A 25,655-nucleotide genomic window follows, 5' to 3' on the forward strand; every position below is an offset into this window, starting at 1 on the left:
ACACACACACACACACACACACACACATATATACATACACACACATATAGTATATGCATATATTAACCTACTATATTAAAAAACACAAATAGGATTCCTCTAATTTAAAACCAGCATCACACACAATCTAATCTTATCCCATCCTGTACTGCAATTTCTCGAAAAGTAAGAAATCTATTTTTTGTTGCAGTATCATATAAAAAGGGAATTATGCAGACTATATTCTTTGACTCTTCTTTTACTCAAGACATCTGCAAGGTTCTCCCATGTTTTTAGTTATATCAGTAGTCAGCATCTTTTTATATCTGAGTAATGCCACAACTTGTTTATTAATTTTCCTGTTGGTAGACATCTGGATTGTTTCCAGCTTTGGCTTATTATGAATAAATTTCCAATGAGTGTTTCTGAACAGGTCTTTTCTGGACATATGTTTTCATTTCGCTTGGCTAAGTACCAGACAGGAATTGCTGAGTAAAAGGGAAGGAGTTATGTTTAACTTTATAAAAATCTGCCAATTTTTCCCCCAAAGTAGTTATAAAAATCTAACATTTCCACCAAGTAGGAATGCTCTTATTTTTCCATATTATAAAATATTTGATAGGGTCAGCCTTTATTCATTTTAGTTAATATTATTTTAAAACTACTTAATCCAGTGTTGATTGAGAATATGTTATAATCTCTAATGATATTTTTTGAAATTTTCTTCCAATTTCTGTCAATTTTGTTTCATATAATTTGAAACTCTTGCTATTAGGTTCATATTTATAACTATTTTTTCTTGATTAACTACTTTGATGTTACAAAATGTTCCATTGTGCTTCTATTAACACCTTAAAGTCTACTTAATACTAATATGGTCACTTTACATTTTGTTTACTCTCTGCATTAAATATTTTTTTCCACTATTTTCATTTTCAAAATATCTATCTTTATATTTAAAGAATATCTTTTGTAAACAGCATATAGTTAAGCCTCATTTTTATTCATCTACTCTAAAAATCTACTTTTATGTAGGGGTTCTGGTTTACTTATGCTATTTTGACCTAGTTGTACTCAAACCTAAAATTTTTACTGGTTTTGTGTTTGTGCCATCTTTTTTTGTTTCTCTTTCTTCCTTTCCATACTTTTTTCTCAAATTATCAAATATATATGTACATATAATTATTTCTAATTGCATAGTCATGTATTTTTAATTTATTTTTATTTTTATTTTTTTGTTACCAGGTATCGAACTAAGGACCTTGCGCTTGCGAGGCAGGCAATGGAACTATTGAGCTAAATCCCCGGCCCAAATCATGTATTTTTTAAAGAAACAAAGAACATATATAAAGTCTTTTACATTTACTTACATTATGTCCAGTGTATATTCATTCCTGCACATTGAAATTTCCATTTGGTGTGATTTTCCTTTAGATTGAAAAACTTACTTTTAGCCATCCTTTAGGTCTTTAAGGAAGAGCTGCCATCAATGAGTCAAATTGCCAGAAATCATCTTTTACTTTATGTTCATTATTTGAAGTATAGTATTGTTTTACAGATACATTTCTGAGTCAAAAAGGATCTTTTTCTTTCTTCTTTCATGACTTTAAATATAAAATTTCATTCTCTTCTGGACTCTACTTTTTAAAATGAGAAGTCAGACATCCTTGAAAGCACTGTTACCCTATGTGCCATGTACTATTTCCTGAGACTGCATTTTCAGGATTTTTCTCTTCTACCACTGGACATCCTCAGTTTCATTATGATGTTCTGAAGTGTAATTTCCTTTGCATTTATCTTACTGGGGGTTCACTGAGCTTCTTAAGTCTATAACTACTTTTTGAAGCCAAACCTATTTGAAAAATCTCTGGTCATTATTTTTTCAAATGTCTTTTCTTCTTCCTTTTTTTCTGTTGTCTTTTTCAGACTCCAGATGCACAGGTGTATATAATAACAGTAAGACATAATGCCTATGTATTTCTAAATAAATTTAAATATAAAGTAAATATATAGGATTGATTAGGACAGTTTTCTTTGAAATTTCATTCACTGATGATATTCTAAATATAGAACACCAGAATACATACTATTAAAACATGACCCATTCAGTATTACAAAATAAAAATAAGCTTTACGTTCAAGTTACCAACTGAAATCATTTTGGAGTTTGAAGCATTTCAGATTTTTGGACTTTTGGATTAGGGATGCTAAAGAGGTACACTCTATGTAGATATTCAAAAATCCAAAAACTTGGAAACACTTCTGGTCCCACACACTTTGAATAAGGGAAATTTAAACATGTAGTACAGAAATTTAGAAAACTCATAGCAAATCAAGCTTATGTTCTGTATACCTTTGTAAAGTTTCATTTCTCTAATAACTCATTTGTTACTTGAATTTACATTTTATAAAAGTGCTCATCTCAAAGGATTGGAAATTTTATAAAAGATTAAAAAGAATAAATCTTCATCACAGTTTGATAAAACATTATCCTGGACTATGGCACCTAGAACACTGTACTTGTATTTTTTTATGACTTTCAATTTTTACACCATAATTCAGAATTAGGAAAAATGAAGCACAATATAAATAACATGTGTAAGCACAGTGCCAGGCAAATAGCAGGTAGGTATTTTTCCAGTATTTCTTCACTCATATAGCATATATTATCATAGTTATTCTGTGCCTCCAAGTTAGAACACAACATCCATGAAGGCACAAATCTGACCATTGCAAATTAGTGGAAATAACAAATAACAGTATTACATTTTACCAGCAATTTTCATATTCTTCCAAATATATTATTAGCAATACTTAGCTTTAACCAAAGATTATGATCGAAAGAAGGTGAAAATGTTATCTATTCCTGAAATATTGCTAGTATTGGAACAAAGCTAAAATACAAGAAAATGGAGCCTATAAAAAACATTGATCACCAACAGATTTTACACTAAGGTGCTACAGAAAGAATGTAAAGTATCTGTATTTTGAATATCACTTATAAAGTTAAAAACAGTAATATGAGGGCTGGGGATTTAGCTCAGCAGTTCGGTGAGGGCCAGAGTTCAATCCCCGGTACCAAAAAAAACCCCACAAAAAACAAAGAACAGTAATATGTACTCTGGTGAGTCTATCTGTAAAACTTACTGATTCCATAAGAGCCACAGGAATACTAGAAGCTTACAAAAAACAAATTAATTAAAATACTGAGAAGAAATTTATAAAGCACAGATAAAAGTGGTAAATACACCTAAAGCACAAGTAAGAGAGTTAAGAAACATAATAATGGCAGATAAAATGTCCTTTAAAGACTAAAAAGCATCAAAAAGCCTAGCTGAAGATTAAAGAAAATAGACTGCTTAGTTTTGTACAACTATGAACAATGACATGAAATTAGAAAGGAAATAATATGAGGAAATGGACCAAGAAAAATACCATGAATAAATGAGATCTACTAATTTTTTAGAAGAGTTATAAAAGAAAATTCTGGGTAAACACTCTGACTATTATTTCTATCTATGGATAGAAAATGGAAAAGCTGACTGTAGCAAATCTGAAATATCAACTAATCAACCACTATTTTATTTTGATCGTACTCACTATATACAGATTTATAGTTAATGCCAAAGAAGTCATAAGAGAAGAATGAGACAAAGTCTCCTCTCCAAATATTTGCAGTAAGATTCACTTCTGATTAAAGATGAAACAGGAATAAATAGTCCTAACATGTCTTTGCTTCTGGTATGTCTATCAAGTAATAGTGTAGAAACTTAATACACAGGATTAGGAGTAATATGAACTCTTAAGAAAATCTGAACTTGTGCTGCCCAAAACAATAGCCATATATATGGGGAAGAGCAAAATATTTGGATTTAAAGAACTTACTACAAAAAAATAAAATGTATTATTAAACATATTTCACCTCTTTTTAGTTTTTAAAAGTATTAGTAAAAAGGTTTTAGTTACTTTGCTTGTTTCCATTAATTTCGATGGACATGCTGCTCTAACTAAATAGCATAATAAGAAAACTGGTAAAAAAGCAACATTACTTATCTTCAGCTATTAAGACAATAAATGATGTACACTTACTTCATCAGTGAGTTCTCCAAATACTGTTATGACATCTATTAAAAGGCTTGCAGTATAAAAGGACTTGATCATATTTCTGGAAGAGAAAAAAGAACTGGTCTAGTTTAAATGAAAACACTAAAATATAGTAGTACTGCTATGCAAGAGAAAATTCCAATGTTTACAAAACCACTCTGAAGTTAATGTTTTCAATAAAATCTAAGTTTGAGGACACAATGGAACTCCTTTGTTAATGTTATTAGAAGAAAGGAACAATACTTACAAGCAAATATACCAGAACTATTTTATGGTTTTGATTTTAGGAAATGCAGAGTATCATTTGAGTCCATTTCAAACCATAATGCATTTCTTTGTATTTAAATATCATAATGAAAAATTATATATTATTATTATAATTTGAATTGAGTGGAGTATATTTAAAATCAACATCATTGGGCCAGGCAGTGATTTTGGTTAAAATCAAGTCTTAAATTTTACTAAATATTAAATAATGGCTAATGAGGGAATATTTACTGAGTTGTCCTGGGTAGTTTTTCCTTCAGCCATTTTCTTTAAAAAACTAAGGACTGTATTTATGACCCAAAATTATCCTGGGGTCTCAGAAAGTATTTTTTAAAAAATTAGGTAATTAGTAACTAAACTTCTAAAATCAATTTTATGTTCCTCTTTACTTACTTGTGAAATCGCCCAGCACGATCTTCATTGTCTGCATACAAAAACATTTTCAAAGCATAATTCTCCAAATGAGCACAACCAACTATTTCTTGTGTAATAGCTTCATTATCACCCAACTGTTTCTTAAGCTAAAATAAAATCACATAAGCAGCATTTGAGTTCGTAGTATCACAATGGCCTACTTCAGCACAAATAATTGTAATAATCATTTTAAGTAAATTATATTATTTCAGTAGGACACATCATTTAAATCTTTCGAAAATAAAGATGCTCTATCTCAGCCCAAAGTATTTAAAATGAAAGCCAATTCTTATACAACTACAAACAAATAAACTTATAATAACCTGAAAGTATAATTTACCTATAAAGACCTAAACAAATAAAAAGATAATATATAACCAGGTGTCCTTGTGAAGCATCAGAGAAATATTTCTAAATAATAATATGCCAGGAATTATGTGTTACTATAAAAGTGAACTAGAAAAAAATTCTTACATAATCACATGTAATTTAAGTTTTTAATATATTCCCATTTAAATTTCTTCTATAAATACAAAAAACTATCTGTCAGAGCCCAATGTGTTAAAAAGAGATCTAAGTAAGGTATAAGATGACAAACTCAATCAGATTATGGAAGCTTCTTAAATTTAAATACCTCAAATGAATACAATTTACAACTATGTAGGTTGCCAGTGTGTATAAACCTTTACTATACATATAATAATTTGAAGTATTTAAAAAACAACACAGTTGTTATTTTTTACTCAACTGTCATAATGGGATATGATTTTCTGTAATTTCAGATTTGAACATCGTATTGTTTTTAAAAACTGCTTTTATCAAAGATGTTACAAAGTGAAAAATTAAATTTAAAAATGGTCTCCGCTAGCCTGGAGTGCATAGTGAGTTCAACACTAGCCTGACCTAAACAACAAGACATTGTCTCAACAAAAAAGCCTCAGGATTTTTCACAAAATCTACAAAGTAAATACTCATAAGTAAAGCAGTAATTTAATGTCTACAACAGATTTAAGTTGTGAAGACAAATGAAATTTTAGATTTAATTCTAAAAAAATTTTCATTGGAAGTATATTTCATCTTCAATAGAAAATATTTTGCAAGAAAATCATAATAAATTTTAAGTTTTAAAATTATAAAACAAATATATGAATAACAAATGAGTCCTCAATGGGAATAAATTTATCTTACTTGTTATTTCAACTCCTGATTCAACTCCTGATTGAACTCCCTCATAAATATAATTTTAGGCTCTCTTCATTGTAATAAAAGAACTGTTTGAGTTTTGTCTTTTCCAAAAGCTACTGCTTTTACTATTACTGTTAAGCAGTACTGTGAAATTAATAAAGAGATACATTCTCCATAAAATGTCTTTGGGAGTTGGAATTTTACAAATATATTGCTATGTGTGAATACATTCTCCCTCCAGCCCTAACATTACCCCTCAAAAAGTATTCAGGTTTATCTTGTATCTAGAGAGGCAGAGTAGAGATGAGTCCAGACAGGCTCCAGGGGCAGCTGACTTCCCTCTAGGTGCCCCCAGGCCCACCATGGGAGATTAGCTGATGACAGGAGTTCTGAGTCAGGAGGCCAGAGTCACACCAAATTAGAACACTACTACCTACAGGGGCTCAATACAACCAGCCTGGGAAGCTGTGTACTGGAGCAAGCCTTGATCTGATTATCACTTTACAGTGATTAAAAGCCATGTACAGTAGTGTGGAAGATCATGTGCAGATATCTGAAGCTACTTTAATTCAGAAATATGGTGTAACTTTTAAAAAAAATTACGTGGTTTTCCTCAGGTAGTATAATGACACTGTTGCGTGCAATCAAAGGAAAGAAATTATAAGACACACACACACACACACACAATAAAGTAGCATTTAAGACATAATCAGATAATAAATTATCTTTAACTTACAGCTTCTAATTGATCCATTAACTTCGATAAAAATTTACGACATTCAGGAGTTTTACTATCAATCTTCATTCCAGTTTGCATAGCATATAACCGACCTACAAAGAAAAAATTAAGCTGACATGAACTAGCATAGTTTACAACTTTCTTTCAAGTGACTGCTTATAATACGTACATGTTTTGCCTAACAAGCAACTTAAAATTTAAATACATTTGGGCCTGGGATTTAGCTCAGTGGTTCTGCCATCTGCCTCAAGTGCAAGGTCCCAAGTTTGATCCCCAGCACAAAAACAAAACAAAACAAAACAAAACAAAAAACAAAAACCAAAAATTAAATACATTTAAAATAAAATTTTGGTTTCCTATGGATTTATTTGTAAATATAAAGAACACAAAAATATTATCCAAATAATTTAAGAGATCATGTTATCATGTTAACAACAAATTCACCCAGCAAGACTTCCTCTTGTAGCATTAGGAAAAAAAAAAAAAAAAAAAAAAAGACCACATAGAATCTTAACCATTAAAAGGGGCTACAATTTAATTGCCAAGAAAAGACACCCATACTGCATGGAATAGTGAGAAAAGAGTCTTGAATTTGGGTTCATAGGGAGAAGGTTTTAGTAATTTTTATATATGTTTTCTCTAAATAAACACACCTTCTCACTTGAAAAAAGTTAATATAAACATTAGAAATAAGACTAAAGCTAATGAGGGTGACAAGCACCACCACTTTACTAGCTTTCCTGGTGATAAGGCCCACGAACAGTTTTGGTGAGAACTACTGTTACACTGTGTAGAAACGTCTGCAATTCACCACTTGCATGAATTCAACAATATGTCCCACGGATCAGTATCGGCACTACCACTTCCAGAATACACATGCATCATTTTAACTACAACATGTCTAGGTAGTTCTCAAATTTTCCTTTTTATAAGTGATGTTTTTCATAGTTACAAATGATACTGCCCTACCTTACTTCCTTGTGCATACACTCAAGAGTTCCCTGGACTAGATACCAAGGAGTGGAGCTCCTAGTCTTAGTGTGGTAGGTCTTTTTCATTTTGCAAGCCACTCTCAAAGTGTCCTTCAAAAATAATACCAATTTGGAGTTATAACTATAGTACATTTAAGTACCTCTTTTCCTTAAACTCACAAAAAATTGGTATTAGTCAATTTAAATTCTTGTCAATCTGAGGACTGAAAGTGGTATCCCACTGATTACTAAAAAGTTCTTAGATATTTATTAGATAGCTCTGCATTTTCTGTGAATTGCAAGTGGCTACACAAAAATATTAAGCTAGATTGGTTTTTCACAAACAGGTTTGTAGCAATTCTTTATACATTATGAAGCAGAGAATCTTGTGAAATTATTCCCATCTCTCTACTTCTTTTTAAAACCAAGCAATCATCTTCTGTTTACTTCTACTTGGTTTCTATTCTAACTAGAATTTAAACTCCATGACAATGGGGATTCTAATCCATTTAGTTTGCTGATGTACTTCTGGCATCTAGGCTAATGCTTGGTCCCCAATAAACATTTTCCAAATAGATGAATGCATGAATGAAAGAATAGCTCATTCTTTTTCACTGATTCAAATGTCACTTTTATCATTCATTATCATATATTAAGCTTCCATGGGACAGTGGTGCCCAATGGTCTACCCTACCGTTTTATTTATTAGAGCTGTAAAACAGGGCTTAGAATATGTTAGTTCTTTTAGATTTTCCAATTTAGTTGTATACCTAACAAAATCCTCTTTAAAAATGTATATGTCACCTACTTATTGAATCTGTTTGTGTTTTTAATTTCAGTGATTTTATATGAAATATCTTTAATGATTAGGCTTTAGGGATATTTAGGGTTACAGAGCTTGAAATTTATTTATTGATATATTTATTTCCTCATAAAAAATTTAAGGATTTATTCTATCTAGGCATTTAAGAGAGGAAAAAGAGTTTCAAAAATGAATACAGATTTTCACTGCCACATGGTGAAAAGTACCACTGCACACAAGCTAACAATGGACATCATTTTGACACACATACTATTTTGAGAAGCCAACAAAACAAAACAAAGCAACAAAAACACTCAACACTTAGTTTAAGTATCTATTGCTTTGATCACAAATGTGACTAAATCAACCATCCTTCCTCCCTCTTTCTTCCCTTTTCTTTTTCTCCTCTTCTCTTCACATAACCAGCCATATTCTTTCTTCAGTGTGTGATCCAGGTTCTTACTCCACTTCCCATTCTAATCAACTGCTCCAACTCTTATCCAGGTATGTATGGTCGTACACCTTCTCCTTTTCAAACCACTTATATCTCTTTTAGTTATCCAAGGTGTGTGCCAGTCTTCGCAAATCAGCTTTTTTTTTTTTTTTTCACTTAAAATTGACAACTCTGACCACTTTGTATTTGTGAGTTGTCCATGTTGGTTTTTCCAGGGTCTGTGTTACATTTCTGTTTTTTAAAATGCATCACATTCTTGAGATAATAAATATACTGGCTACAACTACTATGCCCACTCTATTAAAAGAATACTCTATTCTGAATACTGTTTCAAGATACAGAGGCTTAGCATGGTCATATTTGCAAAATTATTTGTAACTTTTTCCCTCTATCAAATGGAAGCTTAGCTTTTTGTTTGTTTTTGTAACCTCCAGAGTCTTACTATTCAGTTCCATAATTTTTTCTGGTTTCCAATTGTTTTCTTTTAGAAATTTAACTCTAACTTGTACTCCTGCCCCAAGAGATTAGCATCTATTTCAAAATCAATAAATAATCCTTTCCCTAATGATTTATGGTTCTTTCATATATTCTTTCACTTTTTATATTTTTTGGCTTTTTATTTTCACTGATATGTCATCTCCTTACATGATGTCTGTAAGTAATAATTCACTTTTTCTTTCTCCAAATTTAATTTATGCCTGTGCATTTTCCAAATTTCCTGAAGGACACTGAGTATGTTCCTTCTTATTTTGAAGAGGAAGTATTCTAGTGGAAGGTGGGTCAGTGGTATGCTAGGTTCCATGACAAGGTGCTCTTATTTTTCTAAGAGAATCACCACCTTCAGCTATATTGAAGCTGAGGCCTTAGAGACCTATATAACCCCAGGAAGCCACAAAACAAATGGCTGGGGTGTGGAAAGAAAATATTAACCTTTTTATCTTCTCTTAAAACTTTTTTATGTCTTGTATAATACATATACTACACCGACACATGATGTACAATAAATAATATAAATATGGAGATTTGTGTTCAATGTTTTGTTTTTAAATTCATAGACACGTAATAAAAAGAGGGAGAATCATGGCTCTACTGCATTCCCAAGCCTCTCAACTATGGCCTATATATAGTTTCTTGTTCTAATCTCGCCCAGGTCTCCTCTTGACATCTCCATCCCTTCTTCCCAAGTCCCCTAGAATTATTGTTGCATGGTCATCATATTCTGTGACATGTCCTCTGGTTTGTTGTCCTTTTGCAGATAACTGAGCTCCAATACTCATCTTGGACTCCACACAACCCTGAAAATAGCAATTGGGCTGACTGGTAGGTTTGAAAACTTGAATGAGCTTTGGTCCCCAAGAACATCATGGAAGACGACACTGTGGCAATGGTATGGCCAGTGAAAGACTTACTTTCAAACAAAGGAGTAATTTCTTATTTTTCGCAGCTGCTATTATTTCAGATTTCCTACAATAAGCAAGCAAATCTAATATGAATGTAAACAGAGCAACATGTTCGTAATTGTTACTGAACCTAATAATTTTATGTACTCTCCTTCAGACACAGGTGATTGTAATTAAATTACCATTCACAAACTGCTGTACAGCCAAAATAAGTGTATCATTCTTCTTTTCTTACAATATTTAACTATGCACATTACTATAAGCTTCCATTTCACTGGGTCTTTTTATACTTCTCAATTACAATCAGTCTTCTCTCCTTTTACTTCTCTAACTAGTTTTAACCTTACAGTGTATTTTTTTCAATATTACTGTTCTATCTCCTTCTATCTCTAAATTGTTTAATACATCCCTCAGTCAAAAAACATACTTACTGCATATAAACCTAACTACCTATCCCTACATCTAAGCTGCTGAAACTGCTAGATCAGTATCATTGTAAAATCATTATTTTCAACCTCAATAAGCTTAGTACTTGCCTCTCCAACATTCCAAATGATTATTTCAAACATACTTCAATGTCTTTAAAACAAATACATACAAACAAAATTTAATACACATTAATAATTCGCTATCTGTAGGTGCCCTGACATACAAATATGTTAGATATATGGTAACATGACAATTGATTTAGGATAGTACTGACAGCCTCATTTCTCTAGGAGGCCTTTCATATCATATTTTCTTACCATAATGAACACTGAACTTATATGATACGCACCACCCATGGAGCACAGCTAGGGTAGCTACCTGGTAGATCAATTTGGGGAAGAAATGTCATCCAGCATAGGTAACAAACAGCCCAGGCAGAGAAGAAATGAGGTTGATTACTAGATTTACTTTGGTTTTGAAAACATCTCAGGATTAAATGAACACACAGAAAGTTAACTCAATATGTTCTTGCCACCATAAGAAAACAATTTATGTCACTGTAGAAATGCTGTTTCTAATATGTTACTTCAATTTCCATTATTTACAATAAAAGAGAAAATATGTATGCGCATATGTCCTTTGAAGCAAAGACAAATTATTCTTGTTTCCTCATCACTACAACCACCATCATTCAATTTTTATCCTTCAGAAAGCAGACTAATAATACTTGGAATAGAGCTTAATAATATAGCTTATGAGGCCAGCTTATATATATATATCTAGTCTTCGCAATTACAGAGACATTGTTATATAGTAACATTCTTAATTGAAGCACAGGATCCTTTCAGAATTGAAAAGATTTAGAACAGAAATTAGTTTGGCTCTTTTATTTTAAAATAGATTATATAGTTTTCAATTGCTACGTACAGAAAATGTTTCAAGAGGTACATTAGTAAGTATTAGTAAAAGTGAAAAGACCTTACATCAACTTATGAAAATTTGTAAGTACCCTAAAATATTTTTGCCATAGGATGGAAAAAAGAGTACTTTCATGTAGAACTCTGTTCAAGACAAGCATTTCGTTGTAACAAGAGAAATACGATGAAAAATTAATGTCTAACATGGAAAATACCTAGGAAGGCAGAACAAGTGTGCAGCTAAAGTTGTCTATTAAAAATATATCTCAATTTATTTTATCATGGAAATGTGTTTATTTTTATGAATATTATTTGAAGATGACTAATGAGACATTTTTGCAAAAGGATTAAATACTTTCCAACCTAACATTAACTTAATGTGAAGCATTTAGGAGACAAACGTACTAATCCTGAAGGTATGTATTATTTAAAGTTCCACAGTCTGAACATTAATGATATATTTTGCATAACTATGAGAAATATAAAACAGGATATAAGTACATACAAAAGGGCTATTAAAGCAATTGTAAAGAATAATACTTTATTAGATTAAATGTGGCACTCAAAGTTTGATAATACACTGATTTTAAAAGCAAATTTCAGGGCTGGGGATTTAGCTCAGCAGTTCGGTGGCCTGCCTGGCAAGTGCAAGGACCTGAGTTCAATCCCTGGTACCAAAAAAAAAAAAAAAAAAAAAAAAAAAAAAAAAAAAATGAAAGCAAATTTCAGCCAACCCTGGGAGACATAAATGCAATACTTTGGTAGTGGTATTAACCTGTGCTCAAAAAAAGGGCTACTTTATATCTACTCCCAAAGCTAGAAATAAACAACAAAAAAAGCAAAAAAGGGCCAAACTAAACTTCAAATAATCTTTTTGAAGTGTTGGTCAAGTCAAATCCTTTCAAAGTACCATCATAAATGAGAAATTCAGAAATTTAAAATATACAATGACCTACATCCAATCTAAAATTATTAAAGATATCACTAGAAAAATGTAACCTATAACAAAAATAAACAGTTCAAGCAGATGAAATAATGCCAAAATAATGGAAATAGCAAATGATATCTGAAAACTTGGGAGCTATTATGAAAATGTCTAAAGAAAACTGTGAGTAATAAGGAGAAATGGAGCATACACAAAGGAATTCAAATGGAACTTCTAGAGATAAAAAACAATATCTGAAATTAAAATTACTGGACATGATTAAGTACAGATACCAAAACAGAAATGATTAGCGGACTTTGGGACACAATGATAGAAACTGCCCAGAGTAAAACAGGGTGAAAAAGGATTGTTAAAAAATTATCTCTTATGTAGTAATACTGTATACTATATATATACACACACACACACACACACACATACACACTCTCATATATACTATATATAATATATACTATAGGTAACATATTTAATAATATATATTATAGTATATAGTATATACACACATAGATACTATACCTTTTATGAGGTAATACTATATACTATATACTATATGACAATAGAATGCAAGAAGTTATTTTAAGCTTTACAATGACCACTAAAAACATAAAGGGAAATATCTAATAAGCTCACACAACAGTGGAAGAATCATAGATCCTTAAAGAAAAAATAATCCAATTATCAAAAAGGCAGAAAAAGAAGAAATAAGAGCAAAGAGGTCAGAAAGAAAACCAAGAACAAGTTAGATTTCACCTCAAACACATTAATCATTACATTAAACATAAATGGTTTGCAGAGTCTAATTAAAAGGCTGAGGCTATCATACTGGATAAAAATATCAGATTCAACATTATATTATCTTCAAGATTCCACTGAACTAGAGTAAGAGTAACAATAATAATATTAAATAATTATCACGACTCATGCACTAATCTAATTGTTTAAAGTAGGAAAACGAATTCACCAAAAATATTATGAAGCTAATTTTATCTACTATCCTGAATGTACTAAAAACTAAATCTTACAAAGTGAAGTATATTTGGTCAGTCATACAGCCGTAAGTGGTAGGCTTGAATTTAGTCAAGTAGTCTGGCTCTACTCATTGTAACTTGCATCCCTCAAGACACTTCTCTTCACACATGATCCTAAACTTATACGTAATCACAGATTTTACATAGATGGGACTGTGTATTTTCTATTTTTCAAACTATACTATAGGCCTCTTTTAAAGAACTGTAATCTTCATGTCATTTGCATAATATTCTATTACATCAATGTACCATAATGGAACTGAACTTGTCCACACGGTATTTAGATTTTCAATTACAATATATATATTATTTAAAAAACACTGTCAATAGTACCTTTGTCTATTTTTACATTGTCATTATCTCTGTTAGGTAAATTCTAATAAACTACCACAATAAAATGTTCAATATTCAGTCCTTTCATATGGTAGCTGTTCAATAAACCTGTGTTCTTCATAGACTAAGAAGACAGTCTAGTAGAATCTAATTGACTCAGTAATTTATTAGTTTTTCCTTTTTTTCTTCACAAGAACTGAGGCCTAAAAAGAAGGAACCAGAAGTTACAGAACAATAGTAAGTATGAATGTGTACATAACTTTCATAATTTTTAATTTTGAAAATGATGCCCACACAAAAATGACTTGAGTAGGGAGCTGTGCGGTTCTTTATTTTTATTTGTAGGGGGGTTGAACTTGGGACCTTGCACTTGCGAGGCAGGAAGCAGAACCACTGAGCTAAATTCCCAGCCCTTCTATAATGAACATGTATTACTTAGATCAATATTTCTGAAGGGTGTGCAAAACAAAACTATCTCTTTGGGGAGCTAGGAAAGTATGGAGGCATATGGTTTATTTTTAAATTTTTACTTATTTGTGAAGGAAGTGTCTGGGGGAACAATACCATTGGAACAATGATATTCTGAAATGTGCTGTGCAGTTCAAATAACAAATAATTGTCCCTACAAGCTGCCAATAGTATTTCCAAAACAATAAATTGAAGTTAAAAAACAAAAACAAAAAACCCTGATAAGCAACAAGAGGGAAAAAGTAAATATAAAAGTCCAGTAACGAATAAAAACAGGAACTCAGTAAGCATGGTTACTAAAGACTGTTATTTACAATCCCATGCTGCTTATATAAGCTTTCACTTTGATCAAATATACTTACTTTTATAAAAACAAACCTTATCAAAGATGATCTAAATTTGTGTGGGTGACAAAGAAATGAAAGTTAAGTATTTGATTCCTATTACCCAATCCCTTCAATTTTATCTTTTTTCCTAAAGAGCTATAAAGTGAAATGATTTGCATTACCTAAAAAGGAAGGTATTAAAAAGACTTTTTATAAAATAAAATCCATGCCTGCAGTTGGGAAAACAAAAGACGAATAGAATGCTAACAGTAGTTCAATCTCTGTCTGTCATTATTAGCACGTCATTGCTAAGGATGAATATACTGAGTTGGCCTACAATAGAAGAGTGGTAAGCACTTAGTAAGATATGCTCTCCAATTTATCATTCAGATTCTAAAACTAGAAAAGAATGAAGAAAAAACTGCTTCTCCTTACTGCCTTAGTCTAGCTTATATTACTGATTTAATAGTTGAATTTGTGTGAATAATAGCAAAAGTAATGGGTATTATTAATGCTAATTATTAATGCTGATTATTAATGCTAATATCCATGTAGCTTACTATGTATTAGTTTAAGACATCCAATATTATTGAGTCTTTAAACTAGTTAATTTTTTTGCTTGTATGTCCCATGTCTATGAACTGATATAATCATATGCATTTTCAACCTCCTAAGTATTTAAAATTCCTATGATGATATGAAAAATGAAATCTCTCAAGAACATTTATATACTTTCACTGAGTCTATTAATTTTACAATGTCACCCCCTAGAGGAAACTGCAAAAACAAATTTAAAACTTTATACCTGCAGTTATAGCAAACTTAAAAAGGAAGAAATAAATGATCTTTATGGTTGTAGCTTTATCTACAGAACCAAACCAGGTAATGTCAAAATATTTATCATACAGTGTCAGCTGCTAGTAGGGACTCAAGTATTTGCTGACTTTATTAAAGGAAAAAGAGACATAGAGTTAAGAGATGCAGTGTCAATAACTGGAAGCTTGTCCTTCATTTGCACTTTCTATTTAGGAACTTCTCAGATTATTTTATTGTCTTTTTGCCCCCTTTTATTTATCATCAATATAATTAGTCCTTCTCACCTCACTCACTGCTGCTCATTCAGTAACTCCAATTACTACCTACATATTATGCACAATATTCCATTCAGCTATTTCTCATCTGATATCTGTCATTCAGGTTGTAGCTTTATTACTTAGTAACAAAAGGATGAGAAAAACTGTGAAGACCAAATCACATATCCTGAAGGAAACTGTCTCAAATGCCAAGGAGCTCATGAATGTTAGTTGTCTGCCTTCTTTTTTCTGGTGACAACCACAGGGACAAAGTAGTCTGTGGACCAGTGTTACCTTAAAATTCAGGTAAATTTAGCTAAACTTTTTTGAGTAACTACTCTTTATCATATAATTACCTCCAGAGGCCTAGCACTACTTGTAACAGTAAATGAATAAAGGGCACCGAGGGAGCAAGACTCTTAGTCTACCATCCACAGGGTAATGGAGCAAAGGAACAAGCATCTCAGGTCAAGCCATGTGACACAACAAAGACAAAAAGAAAGGGAACCTTACAACTAGGGAACTTAAGAGAAAGTCGTCCAGCAAAGGTGGCATTCAAGATAGTACCCTAAAATAGTGTGACTGGTAAAAGAAGTATGGAGACAAGAAAAATAAAATGTTGGAAGACTCAGAGACAAGAGAAAATAAGGTTCCAAGAACAGATGAAATTCAGTTTGAGTAAAACTACAAAATATGATACAGAATCTAAAACATGAGAGTGACCACTGAACACATTTTTTTTCTGACATACAGATCTACTTACTACTAGTGGCTTTAAAATGTTTTGGCTTTTCAAAAATACTGATTTTTAAATAATATGAAACATACAGAAAATCGAAAACTAAAAGAAAACAAAAATAATCAAATGAAAGTAATTATCACCAATAAATCTAAAAGGCATAATCTTTCTACAACCATGCACATATACACACATACGTGTATATATGTACATATAAAGTTCAGATCAGTTTTCGTGTATATATAAAATGCTGCATTTTCATATAACTCTCCCCATATTGTGAAAGATGCTCTGTAATTTTTTAATGATTACATCACTTTCCAGCTGGTAAGTATAATTTACTTAACTATTTCCACAATAATATATATTTATACCTGTATGATACTGTTCTAGATGTTCTGCATAAAGCTCTTCACTGTATCTATGATCACTTCCCAAACAGAAGTTCTCCAAAACTATAATTACTGAATTATAGATAATTAACATCTTACCAAAATGTCTTCCAAAACTTTGACCAATTCACAGAACCATGTCACTGAACAGTTTACCAAATTCATCTGCACTGAGTTAAAATTCTGCACTAAAAAAATGGCAAACCATTTTAAATTGCACTTAACTTACTGAGTTTAATAATTAGGTCTCTGTTTACTTATTATGAAGTACTTAATGAGGATTTTTAAAAATCAATTTGTCTGAGCATTTTATGTATCAGAGATAGTGATCCTTTGTCTCAGCACCTGGAACTAGTTTTTCCAAATGTACAATCTGTTACATCAATTTGTACTGTTTGTGTCATACAGAATTTCTAAATGTTTAGAATCCATTCCATCATTTAGGGTTTTTTCAGTGAGCATTTGAATCAGATCTAATAAACAACAGGGATCATTTGTTTGAAGTACAAGCTAGAAAGCTATGAAAATAGAATAGGTATCAAGGAGGGTATGATTCCAGAGAAACCAAGGAAAAAAATAAATTAAAAAAATTTGTATGAGTAGTTGATTTTGAGAGTTCTGAGGCAAAGAAAGAAAAAGTTCAGCTTCTAATTTCCAGTCAATAAATTTGAAAACATGGTAGAAATTCTAGAAATCTTTAACATATCAACCAGGGCTCACAATTTTTCAATAGAATAAATAGAGCAAACTTCCTAAAAAAGCTCAAAGTCCCACTTTATTGAATTTCTTAAAAAATCTAGAGATAAAGAGATAAGGCTGCTGCCTTTTAATCCAACTCAAGTATGAGAAACAAAATCTCAACAATATTTAAGAAGTCAGCATAACACTGTTAGCAAAAAATCTCAAGATAACTTTTTAAAAGAGCTGGGATTAATCACACAACATTCTTAGGAGAACATAGAAATTAAAACAGACTAAGACATTAAGAAAAATAATAAAATATATAGATTTGACAATAAAAGATGAAAGAAAAAAGGAGAAAAAAGGAAAGGAAAAGCAATACATTAAATACCACCAAAGTAAAATATTTCTGGCTGAGAAAGACCCAGTTTTAAAAACAAAACACAAGATAAAGAAAGACTGGGAGAAAAAAATTATAAAAAAAAGTATCTGATAAAAGATTAGCAACGAGACCATATTAATAGCTCTCCAAAATCAATGATTTTAAAAAAGACAAAATCATAAAGAGACACTTCACTAAAAATGACTTCATATAGTGAAGAAAGCACATATAAGAATGTTCAATGTCATTCATCACCACAAAAATAAAAATTAAAACCACACGCTCATTATGATATAGGGGGAAAAGATGTAACTCCCAAACCTGTTGGATTATCCTAAACGCGAGTTCGTGTTTTCTAAAATCGAAGTATGAATTCAGGGAACAACAGAGGTTAAGAATAGGAAAAATTTATTGAGTAAAAGAAAGCTGTATAAAACAGACAGAAGGGGGACTGGAAAGTGGGTTGCCTGCTCACCCCACTTTTCAAAGATGTTTTATGCAGCCAAACCTTGTGGTGAGCGGGTATAAAGTGGGACAAAACCATAAGACCCAATGGAAAATTACAAGGTGGGCATGAGGTGGGGCAAAACCGTGACCAACCAATAAGATTACAAGTACAGTCACCCAGGTAATATTGATTAAGTGGAGATCAAACGGGGAGCAAGTCACATAACAAGCATACAAGGATTTTCAGTAAGGGGGACAGTCAGGGATATTTCCTGGAAAGGCTGGGTTAAGAACTTGGTCTCCAACCCAGGTGATACCTATTTAGGATATCAATTCAGCTATTTATCTTCCGGGGAAGCACAAAGGTATAGTAGTTTCTCTTTTACAATTCTGGCCTTCAGTGATTGTATCTTGATTGTCCTCCATGTTGGCGCCTTGCTGTGGTTGGCTCCTTGAGGCTGACCCTGTCTAACTGCCTACAAGATATCTAATTAACTTACTTATCTGCAATAATTACACTGACTAAAATAAGAAATAGTGACACACAAAATTCTGGTGTGGATGTGAAAAACTCTGAAAATGTTGAAATACTGGAGAATGACCAGTAAAGCTAGAGATAAATCATTTTTGGAAATACTAGAAAGGAAGAGATCCAGAGAACATATATGATGATATGACCTATGACTTACTACAAAACCTACAATCAACATAGTAAGGTACAGATATGTTGGCTTTCAGATTTTGGAATATTTGTGTAAAAGTAATGCAGTATCTACAGGCCAAGGACTCAAGTCTAAACATGAAATTTATTTATGTTTCACATATACTCTACTACACTTTACACATATAGCCTAAAAGTAATTTTATTCAATTTTTTGTTTTTTTTAAGTGTGGATGTGTGTGGATATGTTGCTGGGAATCAAGCCCAGAGCCATGCTAGGTAAGTGCTTTACCACTGAACTGTATCTCCAGCTCTATACAATATTTTTAATAATCTGTGCACAAGCAATATTTCACAGTGCAAAATTTCATCTCATGGTGACAGGTCATTCAAAATGTTTCAGATTCCAGATTAAAGATATTCAACTTAAAAATTATAAAATACATAGTATTAGGATTCATTCCATTTTCTTACTAATTAGTGGCAGCATGCTAAAAAGTAATGAATCACTATATAATCTAACCTGTCAACAGAAAAAAATTAAAATGTTCACTATGTCTTAGGTAATTCCTATGTTTGGAGTTAGTATGTCAGTGATTATCAATACAGATATATTTCTTACTCTTAGTTTATACTCTAGTGGAATATTGGTAAAAGCTGGAGAAGATGTATATATTAAATACTTATGAATCCAAATTATGTGATAGGTGATGAAAGACAACAAGTTCTTAACCCTGTCCCCCAAGAGAATCAAGAAGACTAAAAGGCAAAAAGATGCATATAATGCAGTATGGTTAAGGTGAGGTACTCGCTGGAATAATTTCTGTGTCAAAAGCAAGAAGCAAGATTTGTACTGAATCATTAAGAGTAAGTTAGTAAAATTAAGAGAAAGTTAGAATTGGAATTTCCAGGCAGAGAAAGGGATATATAAAACCCTAGAAGTAAAAGAGAATACGGAGCTTTGATGAGTCAGTAAATAGGTTAGCAAGATTACTTCTTTTTGAAAAAATATTCTTCCTTGTTCTATGAATTTAGAAAAGTCTTACTTGCTGTAAGAAATGTACCCTTCAGACATTTTTAAGTTAAGATAAAAACACTTTCTTCAGAAAGTTTTAACATATACCAAGAAAGTGACTGATATCAAACTCACACTATCAAAAGTTAAATATCATGGGCCGGGGATTTATCTCAGTGGTTCTGGCGACTGCCTCGCAAGCGCAAGGACCTGAGTTCGATTCCAGATACCAAAAAAAAAAAAAGTTAAATATCATACCAATATCAATAGGACAACTCATAATTTCTTGATATACAGTAATAATAATCTTTACAAAAAACTTTGAGTTACAAAATTTACATTAGTCCTTTTTCTTTTGATTTATATTTGCATTTACCTACCCTATAGAATTTCATCATGAAGGAATGCATTTTTATGCTCCAGTCCTTATTTTATGATTCTATCAGACTTCTCTACAACATAAAACATAAAAATTGAAATTCAAACTTATACAAAATTTCTGTGAAATAAAGTACTAAGTGTTCAAATTATCCTTCTAGAATTGTCTTAGCAATACATAACTGATCAAAACAACACAAATATCTTTTAATAATCATTAAATATAAAATGTATTAAAATGTACCTTATAATAAATTAAATAAAAATATCTATGAATATGTCTTATTATAATAAGGGAGGGCAGAGTATCAGGGTTCTAGTTCTACTTTTTTTATGAATAGATAAATTTAATTTACACAAAGAAGTGATGAGGAGTTGTGTCACAGAAAATTCTTTAAATTCCTTTTGGGTTATATGCAAATAATCATTTATCACCAAGTAATATTTTAATAATACCTTGGAAGATAATTCAATTAGATTCACTTTAAACTTTAAAATCTAGAAAAAGATTTGCTATACCATCATTCTAGTTACTCATTTTCTTAATTCATGTGATGTATACCAAAAAGATTCTATAAAGATTCATCATTTGCTTTCAGTCAGAACCTTCTTGTGTACTGTAGGTCATTGTAACAACTGGGAAAAATGAAATATGAAATACTGTTAATTTTAAGATGCCTTGCCAGGCCAGGGATTTAGCTCAGTGGTTTCGCCGTTTGCCCTGCAATCACAAGGGCCCAAGTTCGATCCCTGGTATTTAAAAAAAAAAAAAAAAAAAAGCCTTTATGACACTTTATTTTATTTTATTTATTTATTTATTTTTTGGGTACCAGGGATTGAACTCGGGTCTATGAGCTTGCAAGGCAGGCCACCAAACTGCTGAGCTAAATCCCCAGCCCTATGACACTTTAAGAAAAGCCTGTATGACACTTTAAAAATAGTTTAAGGCGGGGGATTTAGCTCATTGGTTCCACTGCCTGCTTTGCAAGTGCAAGGTCCTCAGTTTGATTCACAGTACCAAAAAAAAAAAGTTTAAAGGTGTTTATCCTTCACCTGTTTTAAATGTATTTCTAGAAAAAAAAAAAAAAAAGAAAAGAAAAAGAAAAAAGAAAAGCAAAAAAACCTTAGAGGTGAAGATTTGGTTCACTTAGCTTAAGGAAAAATGTCTGCCATGTTAGATAAATGGCAAAGCCAGTTGTTAATGCCAAGCCAATTTTTCAGGAAAATATGACTACTGGAATGTCAGTGTTCTCACTTCGGAATTCTAATCCTAAAATAGAAATAAGCCACAGAGGTTTAGAGGAGCTTGTTGCTCAGATGAAACAACTTCTGCTCTAAGTGCCTCTCTTTGGCTCTTTTTTATTCTGTTCTCAACTCAGCAACAGTATTCTTTACTAACACCAATAATAAAGTTATATAATACGAATTTTTTCAATGTGGGAAATGAGAACACTACAGCATAGGTAGTTGTATCCTGAAGCATTACCCTTAACATACATATGTCTAAATGCAAAAGACCGAAAGACAGAGATTTTCTATTAGGGCCCATTCATGCCCATATTCCCATAGCTAATCCCTTCCCACACACTCTTGCATACAACGCTGGCCCCAAGCTACTCCTCCTTGCACACTTAACAAAATCCAAAATGAGATTCTCCCTCTCCTGAAATCCATTCTTGACCAACTGTTCCCCAAGAGACAAACTCCAGATGATTCCCTGCATCACCTTTATACAATATTCACCCTATTTCCTCAAACTAGAAAATACTTTTGGAATCTTCCATGCCCAGTATATTCAAAACAGATGTATTATTTGCTCTAATTGATTTTCTTCCACATAAAATAGGTGAAGATAGAAAGTTCTGTCTAATACCTTAATTTTAATGGTGGCTTCACTAACATCAATAATTTGAATTGACTTATTTTTCTGAACACCCGAGTGGATTTTCCTCCTTTCTCCCTCAGACCAATACACAATTAAAATACTCAAGAAGCTTGAGAGAGCTTAGCATGTTGGCTCATGCCTGTTATCCCAGCATTGTAGGATGAGGCAGAAAGATCTGGGTTCAAGGTCACCTTGGAGTTGATAGTTTGAGGTCATTCCAGAACATGAGATTCTATTTCAAAAAAATCAAAACAAACAAGCATAAAAAGACATGTAAACATGATTTCCCTTGCTAAAGCAGGACAACTGTGAAGAGGATGTGCTCAGAATAAGAGGTGTATTGCTTTGCTACCCTGAGAATGGGCCCTTGGACAGGAAGAACAATTTTAGAAGGAAAACATGGAAGTTGTGAATTGAGAAACTCATTTTTTTCTTAGAATTAAAAGAACACCTTAGAAACTCCAGTGTGAAAAGAGCTGGTATAGTATGCCTAGTGTACAATTGGTAAGAAAAGAAATCACCATAAGCAGTGCTGATCCACAATTTCAGCAGCTACAGGAATCATCAGATAGCAAATACAAATAAAAGCATTCAGTGTTTAAAGAAATAAGTGCTTAAAAAATACTAGCAGTAACAAGAAACTTTCAGAAATGGCTAGGTCAATTTGGAAACAAAAATGGAACACTCTGAAATGAAAAATAAAATCAGAAACTCAATAAATGAGTTAAGCGATAGGACATACAGAGGTGAGGCCAGGTCTCAGGAAATTATACAGAATCCAGCAGTGAGACAGAGTTGAAAAATATAAGAGAATTAAGAGTCAAAGAAGTTAAAGGAAATAAGTTAATTGCGCAAAAGAACAGAAATAACAAAGAAGATGCATTATTTCAACAGATAATAGTAATCTTTCAGAACTGATAAAGGATATCCATCTACAGAGTCAGGAAATCAAAGTCCCAAACAAGTACAAAAAGAAATCAAGACCTAGAAAATTAGAATGTAAACCATAAACTGGCTACAGTTTAAATAAAATTTAAAATTTCTGAATGAGGACTTCGAAGAATTAAAATCAAAACTTGAACTGGATAAAGACAACTGCAAAGCATAAAACAAAGGATTAGTTATCAGTATTATTAAGAAGAGACAAACAGTACAATAGAAAAGTGGACAAAATAAAAAGGCATTTCAAAAGAGACTCACACATGGTTAACATATGAAAAGATGCTGAACCTCATTCAGACTCAGAGAATTCCAAGTATCAGTCCAATGAGACCATTTTACATTCACCAGATTGACAAAAATTAAGAGACTAGTAACATCAAATGTGGTGAGAACATTAGTGTTCATTTTATGTCTTCAATTCTGCATGCACATTATGCATGCATGTTCTTATATACATATGTTTCATAACAAAAATTTTATTAAGTGCCAACTAGACTTTGCAGTAAAAATGTTTGTTCATATCCTTAGTAGGCCAATTTCTGTGAATAAAGGCATAAACCTCAGATTGTAATAGACTCAAAGCTCTACAAGGTAAAGATATAAAGAACACTAGATGACAAATTCAAGCTTACCTATGAGGCTGGGCAAACAGGGTTGCAATTTAAGAGGAAATGTCACAGAGAGAGCTTCTGCTTTTTCTTTTTCAAACTTTTAAAAGATTTTTTAAAAGTACAGTAAACTGGGACAGGGTTGAAAAGAAACAGCAAGAGAGAATGACGACACTGGAAACAAAGGGTCCCAGGACAGTGATAAAAGTAAGAAACACAGGCCGGGGGTTAGTTTTAGAGGGGAACTTGGGGCTCAATGTGTTATGAGGTTACTCTTTGTTCTTATCATATCACTTTATCACTGGCTTTACCTATTCCACTCACAATTGTGTTCTTGTTCCTCTTCCAAGCAGATCTCAGGACTTTTGTACTTTTATTCTCTCCATAAAAAATACACTTTCCTGAATGTACACAAAGACATCCCATTCATTTCTTTCTTTGCTCAAGCGTCAACTCAGAAAAATGTTTTCTAACCACTTTATAACGGAAATTCTCATTCCCTATCATCCTCCTGATTCGCCTCTGCCCTTTTCCTACCGTATTTTTCATTATTTTCTAATATTCTATATAATACACATATGCACATTCTTTGCTTAATCTATCTACTTCCATTGTATCTAAACTCTATGAATATAGGAACTATAGCTACAGTAATATTTGGTACAAGGTAAAATCTCAGTAAATACATGCAGAATGAATGGCTGCTGCTTGAGGAATTTGAACAAGTGGATATAATGCTTTTAGGTAAAGCACAGAGTATACAGAAAAGGTGACAAATGAATTAGATCCTGAGTCATGAGGAGACTGGCAAATGTGGGAAAAGGCAGAAATTCTTGCACACCCAAGAAATGGGAGGATATGACAAGTATGGCAGGGATGACAATGACATGTTAGCTAACCTTATTATGTGCCCGAGAGAAGACATTATTACACTGGACGTCTGCATTCTAAAAATGATCTCAAAAGATTGACAGTTCAGTCAACTGTTTCATTTACAGCAAAGATTGAGTATATAACGTATACAAATAAAGTTTACACAGAAACCCCCCGCACCGCTCCCTTAAGCTACTAAAATTTTGCAAAGTCTGCTCTGGATTGTCCAACAATCACGGTGGAAATACTGCTGTCAAACTTCTCAACAGCAGACACTATTAAAAGACGAAAAATTCTTATTGGTGAGAAAGAGCAGTTAGGATGGAAAAGCAGGAACGCTTAAATTCAACTGCTTAGTAGCAGAAACTATAACTATTGATGGCTTTTGGAATGGTCTTGGGTGCTGCTTTAATTAACTTGCACTTATTATAAGGTTTTCAAGCAGCCTATTTTCCTTTCATCTACGTTGCTACTATCTTTGATGCATTCGTTTTCGTTTTAACCCTACGTCACGTACAGTACTCGACTATCCAAGTTATTTCTGGAGACAGAAGGTTCTCATGCACGTATACAGAAGGAATCCTTGGGGGAGAGCGTTCCATAGTTCATAAGCCCGTTCAGTGAGCTCCGGGCATTTAAATATAAGACAGGAGAGAAGGTGCATCATATGGTGCTTCGGGGTTTTTGCCTTCCTGGGGTCTGGTGAAGCCTGGATCCCTGAGGGACCCAGGCGATCCCAGGAACCAGAGGTCAAAGCTCAGAGCAATAGCGGGGGGCGGGGGGTAAGCCCCTGGAACCAAGGGTGGTGTGAGGACCC

General features: G+C 32.4%; 1 protein-coding gene across 1 annotated transcript in view; it reads right to left on the reverse strand.

The window, feature by feature from the left end:
* Vta1 (vesicle trafficking 1) overlaps positions 1-25,655 on the reverse strand; it is a 58,361-nt gene that overhangs the window by 32,484 nt on the left and 222 nt on the right. Inside the window, exons 2-4 of the mRNA XM_010626604.3 lie at positions 6,686-6,780; positions 4,744-4,871; positions 4,069-4,144 (exon numbers count right to left, since the gene is read on the reverse strand). Coding sequence (XP_010624906.1) covers positions 4,069-4,144; positions 4,744-4,871; positions 6,686-6,780 — 299 coding nt within the window. The remainder of the gene's footprint in view (positions 1-4,068; positions 4,145-4,743; positions 4,872-6,685; positions 6,781-25,655) is intronic.

Source organism: Fukomys damarensis, unplaced genomic scaffold (genome assembly GCF_012274545.1).
Source record: "Fukomys damarensis isolate Sample0158 unplaced genomic scaffold, DMR_v1.0_HiC HiC_scaffold_14, whole genome shotgun sequence".
In the NCBI taxonomy this organism is placed as follows: Eukaryota; Metazoa; Chordata; class Mammalia; order Rodentia; family Bathyergidae; genus Fukomys; species Fukomys damarensis.